Here is a 9625-nt window from a genome sequence, read left to right on the forward strand (position 1 = left end):
TTTACTACTTGATCGATCTCCTTTGATGAAACTCGAGGGGGGCTTCTCTTGCAAACACTCCAATGCTAAAGTCAGTTAAGAGGTTATTATTTTTTGAATCTCAAAGATTACCTGTATATATAGGCTCGTTTGCTGTATATATCTCATCCAAGATTTATCGGAACAGATCAAGACTTAGGATTTTGAATAATCCTATTTCTTCTAACTGTTTTTACCCTCCCATTAAATGTGGCGCCATGTATATCTCTTTTTTGAATTCCTCTTGATTATCCCTTTGTGACTATTGGGCTCATACTTTGGACTTCTTGGTTTTTAATGTATTATGGGCCTTTTTTATATGTTCCATGGCCCTCCAGTTGGAATAGTCCCTCTAGGCATCTAACTTTCACTTGAAAATTTAGTGCAATGAAAGGTCAATTGGTGAAGCCTAGGTTTAGTTCTATTTGATTAAATAAAATATTCTTCCATAGATGACTGTTCTATAGAATATTCGAAGCCATGGATTCCTTATGAAGAGAGCAATAAAAATTGCTCAGTTCTTGATTGTCATGCACGACTTGCTCAGATTAGATCAAACATGCATGAGTAATGCTTCCTATAATGGTCACTTGGATTTATTATCTCTCACTTGTATGTGTTAAAAGTTTCTCTCCCGGATATTTTTAGACTCTAAACTATCTAATATCAATGATTTCTTGTCTCTCACCTGTATGTATATCTAAGTTTCTCTCCCTAATATATTGAGATTCCAAGCTAGCATGCTTTGCAGCAAACCTTAGCATCATGTCTACATATGCAATAGATATATCCATCATTTCAAATGCAATAGATATGTTTAAATTGAGTTTGGATGCTAAGGTGATAATCTCAGATGATTAGAGTTTATATGTGAATATATAATAGTATTTTGTGGATCCCATTGAAATATGTTTGAATGTAAATAAATTGAGATATGTATTTAAATGTATGAAATAGGTTGAGATGGGTTTAACTTTTTTGTGGGAAGTTGAAAAAGTAGCGAGTTTCATCAAATGATTGGTTTGAAATGGGTTGAGGTGAGTTTGTGTTCCAAACATAAAACGTCTCAGCTGTACAGATATTAATATATACTTGTTTTCCAACAGATAACTGATCAGTAATTGACCATACAATATACATGTTGGCTCATAACATTATGTCATCAAATTGTCAACTGCAACCAGGAATCCCCCTCCAACATCAAAGGAAGAACCCGAATATGATTAATAGCGCATGCAAAATTCACAACTGCAATCTAGCCTTGCAATCCAATAAATGATGAAAGACTTGATAGATAATGCTCATTTCATGGTATGATTAAGAATAACAAATATCATATTGAGGGGTCGTGAAGATCCATGCATCTGCACCATTATGTTTGGAATGGGCGGGTCCCTTAGCCAGCCAGAAAACAGTGTGGAATGTGGACCACACTGACAGCCATATCATGCAGTGTTTGCTTTCCGGAGGAGCGAAGTAGCTGCCACTGAGGTATAATGTTTAAGAGAACGAGTGGAGAAGAGTAATTGATGAAACATGTTAAATAAATGCTTGGAATCGAACTGACCCAGCAGGCCAGATACCTAGCAATTTGCACTCTTTTTTTTCTTTTTTGTGAGTTAGAAAATGGTATTCTTACAACTCTAGGCTGATGGTCCATGACCTTTCAAGTTCATGTAGAGCTGTACCAACAGTCTCCATCTTCTTAATTTATGGGTATTGGCCCACGCTATAAGACCTTCACTGCTCAACAACGATGCCTTGTGGCAAATGACTCTGATTGACCTGGTCCTCACACAGATTGGAGAATTTAAGAATGATGCATGAAATAACCTACAACATTTATTGTTATATGCATAAATGAGTGATAAATGTTGTAAGGCCCTATTTTATGGATTTATATTTCTCTCTCAAATTCGGGATAAGTACTTAGAAAATCCTTGATCCTGATGATTAATCCACTTTTGCCCCTTCTATGAGCAAGTGATTAAGCTAGGATCTTGCAAGGTCTTTTTGTTTTTTTTTCTCATTTTTTCAAAAAATTTTGTTGATCTGTCTTTCATTTAAGCTAATACATTCTTCATATTTGCATTAGTCTCTGCCATCAGTTTTATATTTGATAGCTTGTAATTTGTCGTGCATAAAGAAGTGAAGTTTCCTTGTGGCATTTGGGAAAGGGTCCTTCTACAGGGACCGAAGGGTTGTACCGATGGTGCATTTCCATTGCTCCCTTTAGCATTTTCCTTTGGGAAAAAGATTTGAGAGAGATTGTGCTCCTTGACAATCAGAGAGTGGTAGAGACGTCTATCTTGGATCAGATATCTTGGGTGTGGGTGGGGCTGTTCCTCATCTCTTTCTTCCAACTGGATAATATCGTAACACACTCCCCTCATTCTTGAGCGTTAAAACTTAAAAGTGGGACTTAGCCAGATTGGCCAACTACATCCAAGACCCCACCACCCCCCACCACATGCACATCCCCTACCCTACTACTACACCATCTACTGCATGCAGCCTCCATTCCCCCACCTTTTTCCTATTTAAACCTACTTATCCCATTGCATTGGAGAAGAGCCTAAGAGAAGATACTGAAAAGAGTTGAGAGAATCGAAGGATTTATTTTTTAGCCTTGTACCAATTACACAACAAGGAAGTGGCTATGGAAGTAGAAGATGATCTGTTCTTCGCAGATTTAAGCAAGCAAATCTCTCTTCTAATTATGGACGAGGAGGAGGAGGAGGAGGAGGACGACCCAGTTGCAAACTTTCCAGTTTCTCTTCAGGTTCTTCATCGTCTCTCCATCTCTTGAAACGTTTAAGAGGTATATATGAGTTTCCGTATACGTACGTACGCATAGTAATTTTGAAGTCATGTGGTGATCAATTATACAGGATTTCTCTCGAGCAATCCATCCGCCTGAAAGATTACCTCCAATTCTATATGTGCAAACGTGCCGGAGAAAAAGCAAAGGGACCGGAGTTTTCATCCCTCAGTCATCACAGCCGAGAAGGAAGAAGCACAGGCAAGGAAGACTTGCTTCTTACAACGCAATATCCCGCAGAAAGCCTGATACTACAGGGATGGCCGTTTCCCAAGCTTCTTCCAACCATTCTTTTAGGCCAAAAAAAGGTTGAGTACTAGAGATCCTTTGATTTATATAAAAATAATTTATAATCCTTAACACAAATAGCCATTAATTCATATATAGGATTTTAATTAATATTTGTGTATATATATGGTGAATATTTATGTAGATGGAAAAGCTATATAAAGTTGTTCACTGTTGAGGTGTAGAGTCGCCAAAGGTTTCTACTCCTCCAATATCTGTTGAGGATTTACATGTATGGATGTTATTTAGTTTGATACAGGACAAGCTTTTCATGTATCGTTCGATCTATTAATGCAAAATCTAATTGCCCAAGCAAAAATTGCTGCTGCATTAAATTGTGGACCTTCTTAAAATGACCATTTTAACCGGTAACAATGAGCAAATTATTTAAGAACACAGATGGCCGCCAGTTGTACAATATTTCCGGCGAGGAGAATCTTTTGTTTTTGTTTTTTGCTTTGTTGGGCTGATGGGAGAGTACTCATACGTACATTCTCCTCCCTCCTTCAGACAAAGATTAGGCCCGTATGTAACTTAAATAAAATTGAGATAAATTTAATTTATTTAATTTGATTTTAAATTAAATTTAATATTTAAATATCTAATTTTCAAAATTTTAAATTTATTTTAATTTAAAATTTATTTACACGTTAAATTCATAATTTTTTTAACTCAATACCTTTTAATACATGAGATGTATAATTTTTTTTAACTTTTTATAAATACATCTAAATTTATCTTAATATTTAAACACATTTAAATTTATCATATGTAAGTCTCATAAAATTTATTTCATCATCTTAATTGATTATTATTTATAAAGAACTCAACTAAATATCTAAGAGCACTAGTAATAGATTAGTTAAAGTTAAATTTTAATTAAAAAATAACTAAAGTGTCAAATAAAGTGCAGTAGTGGGCTCAATAAATAAACAATATTTTTAACTTCAGATCATATGGCTGACCAAATTTATTGAGCTAAGGGGATTGCCCAAATATTATTTTTAGAGTAAAAAATTATCTTCCTAAACACAATTCGGTTTGATTCTTCTCTATTTGATTTTTCTATACTTGGATGATGCGATTTTATTTTCTTTTACCACTTCTTTGTTTGGTTGTTGGTTAAGATATCACTGCAATTTTTTTTCTTGATTCAGTGTGATTTTATTTGCAATTTGTTTATTAATATTTTTCCTATCAGGCATCATTTGATTTGGCTCATTTCTGATTTAAAAATTAAAAATTAATATTTTAATAGAATAATGAAAAATTTATTAAATTTATTATTTAGTATAATAAAAAATGACTAGTTAAAATTTATAAAAATAAATTTTTTATTCAAATTATAATTTAAAATTTATTGGGTTCGCTACTAATATTCTAAATTGAGAATAATTTAGCTGCAACTATTCAAAAAGTCAAACTCGATTGCCTTGTTAGTTAATATCTCCAATGACAAGAAGGAGAAGAATTCATGTTTTTCCACGAAGCACAGGGCTTCTGAGAGGAAAAGACACAAGATATGAAAAACATTCTCCTCACCTTACCTTCATATCACCATGACTCGTCACCTAGGAGGAGATAAGTTTATAACATCTTTTTGGAGTGTCGAAACAGATAATAATTAATGGGGGAAAAAAAAAAAGAAAATGAAAATCAGTGTGACAGCGTTTATACCATAAACAAAACAGAAGATTCGGACTTTGGTGGCACTAACAAGGCGGACAACTCAACCCTCCTCCTCCTCCGGTAAAAGAGAGGCTGAAAGCGCTGTATTTACTCTACTCAACAAACTGAACACCAGCTACTGGTAACGCAGATACGGATCAAAGTCAAATGCTTTGGAGTTTGGAGTACTTGTTCGAAGCTCCATCAATGGCTGATCCCAACCTCGCCTATCTATCTTTCCTCCTTCTTGTCCCTCTATCTATCCTCTTCTTCCTCTACCTCATAGTCCGGCCACGCCCCGTCAGGATCCCAATCAAGAACCGCCATGTGTTCATAACCGGTGGATCCAGCGGGATCGGCCTCGCCCTGGCTCACCAGGCCGCTTCGGAGGGCGCGCGCGTCTCCATCCTTGCCCGGTCCCTCGACAAACTTGAGGACGCGAAGCAGGCGATCCGGCTCGCCACCGGCATCGACGTGGCTGTGTTCGCGGCCGACGTGCGGGACTACGACGCCGTCACGAAGGCCGTGGAGGAGGCGGGGCCCATCGACGTGTTGATCGTTAATCAGGGGGTGTTCGTGCCTCAGGAGCTGGAAAGGCAGGGATTGGATGAGGTGAAGTTCATGGTGGACGTGAATCTGATTGGAGCTTTCAATATGATCAAAGCCGCTTTGCCTGCGATGAAGCTTAACCGAAGCGTCCGTGGGCCCGCCTCCATCGCTCTCATGTCGTCCCAGGCCGGCCAGGTATGATTAACCAGAGCCAGAACCAGAACCAGAACCTTAATTCAATTCAATACTGATCGAATTACTGCTATCATATAGTACTAGTTTTTTTAATTTGTTTTTCTGGTTCTATATATTAGGTGGGTATATACGGTTACACAGCTTATTCAGCCAGCAAGTTTGGGCTTCGGGGTTTGGCAGAGGCTTTGCAACAGGAGGTCATTGCGGATGACATCCATGTCTCTCTTATATTCCCACCGGACACCGACACTCCCGGTCTAGTCGAAGGTATGCATGTGAAGCAGAAACGTTCCTAGTACAAACATATTGGGGTCACAATGTACTGCTGCAAGTAATGGACTTTATTAGGATTAGGAATTGGTAAAAGAACATATATCTGGCTCAGGTTAATCTTACCTGACAGGCCTGAGTGGTAAAAGAACTTTTTACCTTTGCACATTTCAAACAGATATTATGAGAAATCATCCCAACTCATTCGTTTTAGATGTGACACTATACAACTTTTAAGAGTCTGGGTTACTTGTTTATTTATAAAGTTTCTGGCTTTTAGGTTATAAAATCTCTTACACGATAATTATGAAGTTTATAGTTTTTAGATTAAAAATCTCTCCATGTTTTTGTTGGGAATGCATCGGGTTTTGTTACTCTGCTCATTAAGTATGTTTCGTCTTCCGACTTTGCAGGACTATAAACTGTTGTGTTGTATGTTACAAAATTCAAGTTTTGTATTTTGCCCTACGATTGCAGAAAACAAGAGAAGACCACAGCTCACGGCCATCATTGCAGCCTCCTCTGGTGCAATGAAAGCTGATGAAGTTGCCATGAAAGCTTTAAGTGGCATCAAATCTGGTAGCTTTATTGTTCCCTGCAACTTCGATGGTCTGTTACTGTCTATAGCAACTGCCGGTTTATCACCCCAGAGATCATTCCTGATGGCATTTGTCGAAGTTGTTGCCATTGGTATAATACGTTTTGTAGCTCTATGCTACCAGTGGAACTGGTATCGAAGTATAGAAAAGTGGACGCGCAAAAATAGTAAGTATTCTTCAAAATGATCCCTCAAACATCAAGAAGATTGATAATTTGATACGGTATCCTCATCTTGTTTATTTTCTTTTACCACTCGGAATTATCTGTTTGAAATGTGCAAAGGCAAAAAGTTTGGAAAGGCTCAGATTGATCTGACCTGTTCTTTTTTGTATAATGTGATATTGACAATCCATAAAATTACTAAGCAAAAATCGCACCCATGAACAGTTTCTGGATTATAAAATTATTTTAATCTTATGGCATGCCCATATTTCATTTTTTGTTGTTAAGGGTTCAAATTCATCGAATTGTTTCTATAGGCAACCTCAGAAACCAGTCTTTTGTTTCAGGTAGGATTTCAAACTAGTCTTTTGTGGCATAAAATCTGCTCTAAATATGCTGGCTTTGGTATGTATTTTTATTTTTTTTTATTTTACTTTTGGCGAAACTAGCTTAGACTATTTAGGTTGATGTCTGAAGTTTCCTCTTTTTATTTGTTTGCCTTGAATCTACTAAAGATTGTATGCCGATTTTTACTTTTTTATTTTTATGTTCACAATAGAGTTGATCCATCATATGGGAAGTAAACACATACCAAAGGAAACATGCTTGTTAGACAACCTTTATTATGCTAATCAGGCTTGATGTAGCACTTGTAAATTCCGAAGTGAATGTATGCTGAGCTTCAAAGTGAACTAAAAAATGTTAATATATAGTTCTTTCCATTCAAAGTAGATGAACTGCGCTCATGTTTCATATTCGCGATGAACCAGAGTAAGGTTGAAACCTCTGTTCTAAATAAATTATGGTTGTTTCTCTTTTCTTTTATTTTTTTAAAAAATAGTAAATTATGGTTGCTAATCTAACCGTATGATTTTTAGTTATTGCTTTTTTAATTTCAATGCGTGTTCAACGGGATTTTGGAACTTCTATGAAGCTATATTATGTCATATAAATGCTGTTTAATCTCAAATGCTGGTTTGGTGCACATTTGTACACCTCTATATGAATGTGGCAGAATGTAGGCAATTTGTGCTGGCTCATATGATGATACCAAAAATTTCTATGACCTTTTCCAGGGACCTAAAAGTTCACGCTGCTTTCTGTGGGTGTGAATACCTTGGGTGTTGGGATGGCGGCTGTCAGTTCAGTTCTGCTGATTACCATCAAAGTTATTACCACATTGATTCTTTTCCACGTTGTACGCAGCTATGAACTCCCTATGCATGTTGTGTTAACATATCGGTCATCTTGTGATTGCTCTTATGATGCCGCTCTATCTGAGCTATTGTTTTTTCTCAACGATAATCTCGTAAAAGAGATTAAGGACAATATTAACAAATATTTTAAGATTTTTAATTACAATACTTCCGCTTACATTGTCTCTAACGGTAGTTTACCTTTAAAATATCTTTTAAGACAGTATCTTTTTTGTATGGTCTAAGTATAAACTAATTTCTTGATCTCAAAATCTCTTTTTTTTTTTGTTTTTTACCTCATTTGTATTGTGATTGTTATTTTGGGATATTTTGTTGGGAATCCCATCCTCTCTCTAACTTGTATAATCTTTTATTTTAATAAAGTTTGCTTGCTTAGATAGATAAAAAGAAGAAGGAAAAAGAAAAACATATATTTCATTGTTGTGAATCAATAAAAATAGAGAGAGAGTTTCAAAGACAATGAGATAGAGAATGAGAGAGATGAGGTTTTCATATTGATCTGTGTATCTGAACTTAGAAACACCCATATATATAGGGGTACAAAAATCTTAATTGACGACTACGACTTGGTCAATTACGACGGCTAAATGTGGTCATACAATACAAGTTGGTTTATAACACTTCCCTTTTAAATGACTATATTTAAAGAATATGTCTTATTAAAACCTTGCCAAGGAAAAATAATGTGGGAAAAAATCAAAGACGAAGGAAAAAGAGTATAGTATTCATGTGTACCGCCAAGTGCTTTAGCATTGCCTTATTAAAACCTTGCAAAGGAAAACCCAGTGGAATAAAACTTTAACGAAAGAAAAAGAGTACAATCAATACAGTTTTCAAGACAATAATTTCCCTGAAAAGTGTATGATAATAGGTTTTTAAGTCTCCGCATTCCAATGTTCTTCATAATCTTCTTAAATGTTGCAGTTAATAATGCTTTAATGAATAAATCTGTCAGGTTATTACTTGACCGTATCTTATTGACATCAATTTTACATTTCTTCTCATGAATTGTAATGATTTTCTTGTTTAAATCTGAAAGATAACCCGCATTCTTATATCCAACTAATTATAGACTTGATCTATGTTGTAAAATAATCATTGAGATAAGGTACTTCAGGACTAAGAATTTCTTCATCGTCTTCACAATGACGAAAATTGATCTTTCTGCTCATCAAATAATCGAGCAACCATTGGAGTACTCAGGGGATGAGTTTTGTCCATATAAAAGTGCTTCAAGACTTTATAGTGAAATTCACCATATTGATTCAAGATCATTTTAACATTAAATTCACTACTCTTTTAGAGTTGTGCTCTTCTGGAGTTCTTGTCAATAACATAGTTAGTGGAGAATTCATCAAAATTAAGCCGCTAATCTCATTTTTCAACAAAAACGGTGGCCAGCTTTTTAGATCAGACAAGTACTGCAGGATTTTCAGCTCTTCTGTAGCTGTCAGGCGCCGCAGAGTTATGATGATACATCTCTTGTTTCTTGTAGAGAGATGCTGTAAAGCAATAGAGGTGCTTTGTCATAATTTTCTCTATAAAAGATATATTCAGCTCATCTTCATTCGCATCTCATCTTTTTCACATTTCTGTAATTATACTACATTCTTACTCTACAATCTCTTTCTGCATTCTTACTTTGCAATGATTCAGCAATCTTCTCATGGCCAATATATGAGGTATTATGCACCTCGTTCATTAGTTGTTTCTACTTCTACTACAGGTGCTATAATGCAATACAATAATGATCTGACTAATAAGTCAGATAATGAAGCTATCTACGAGCTTGTGAGTCTCGGTACTCGGTACTCATCATCCATTGTCGCATTTTCTC

General features: G+C 35.8%; 2 protein-coding genes and 1 pseudogene across 4 annotated transcripts; all 3 read left to right on the top strand.

Annotated features, from left to right (window-relative positions):
• Positions 1-2250, top strand: part of LOC122301826 — an 8487-nt pseudogene extending 6237 nt beyond the window's left edge.
• Positions 2251-2525: 275 nt separating this feature from the next.
• On the top strand, positions 2526-3457 carry LOC122300522. Its single transcript, XM_043111246.1, has 2 exons — positions 2526-2800; positions 2910-3457. Exons 1-2 carry the CDS (start codon positions 2678-2680, stop codon positions 3150-3152), a joined length of 366 nt encoding a protein of 121 aa, XP_042967180.1. The 5' UTR covers positions 2526-2677; the 3' UTR covers positions 3153-3457.
• Positions 3458-4551: 1094 nt separating this feature from the next.
• LOC122300523 (3-dehydrosphinganine reductase TSC10A-like) lies at positions 4552-7945 on the top strand. Of its 3 annotated transcripts, none has more exons than XM_043111247.1 (5): positions 4552-5539; positions 5659-5806; positions 6287-6574; positions 6860-6918; positions 7648-7945. In XM_043111247.1, exons 1-4 carry the CDS (start codon positions 4964-4966, stop codon positions 6886-6888), a joined length of 1041 nt encoding a protein of 346 aa, XP_042967181.1. In that variant the 5' UTR covers positions 4552-4963; the 3' UTR covers positions 6889-6918; positions 7648-7945. The 3 variants fall into 3 exon arrangements, with proteins under 3 accessions (XP_042967181.1, XP_042967182.1, XP_042967183.1); XM_043111248.1 differs by lacking the exon at positions 6860-6918 and adding an exon at positions 6919-6976 and having other exon boundaries at positions 4553-5539; XM_043111249.1 differs by lacking the exon at positions 6860-6918 and having other exon boundaries at positions 4556-5539.
• The last annotated feature ends 1680 nt before the right edge of the window (positions 7946-9625 follow it).

Source organism: Carya illinoinensis, chromosome 2, assembly GCF_018687715.1.
Source record: "Carya illinoinensis cultivar Pawnee chromosome 2, C.illinoinensisPawnee_v1, whole genome shotgun sequence".
Classification (NCBI taxonomy): domain Eukaryota; kingdom Viridiplantae; phylum Streptophyta; class Magnoliopsida; order Fagales; family Juglandaceae; genus Carya; species Carya illinoinensis.

Excerpts from the sequence above, each read along its gene's own strand:
- LOC122300522 (XM_043111246.1), top strand. The coding sequence starts at position 2,678 with ATGGAAGTAGAAGATGATCTGTTCTTCGCAGATTTAAGCAAGCAAATC. Across the intron at positions 2,801-2,909 it reads ACTTTCCAGTTTCTCTTCAG|GATTTCTCTCGAGCAATCCA; the intron begins GTTCTTCATCGT and ends TCAATTATACAG.
- LOC122300523 (XM_043111247.1), top strand. The coding sequence starts at position 4,964 with ATGCTTTGGAGTTTGGAGTACTTGTTCGAAGCTCCATCAATGGCTGAT. Across the intron at positions 5,807-6,286 it reads CACTCCCGGTCTAGTCGAAG|AAAACAAGAGAAGACCACAG; the intron begins GTATGCATGTGA and ends CTACGATTGCAG. Across the intron at positions 6,575-6,859 it reads AAAGTGGACGCGCAAAAATA|GGTTCAAATTCATCGAATTG; the intron begins GTAAGTATTCTT and ends TTTGTTGTTAAG.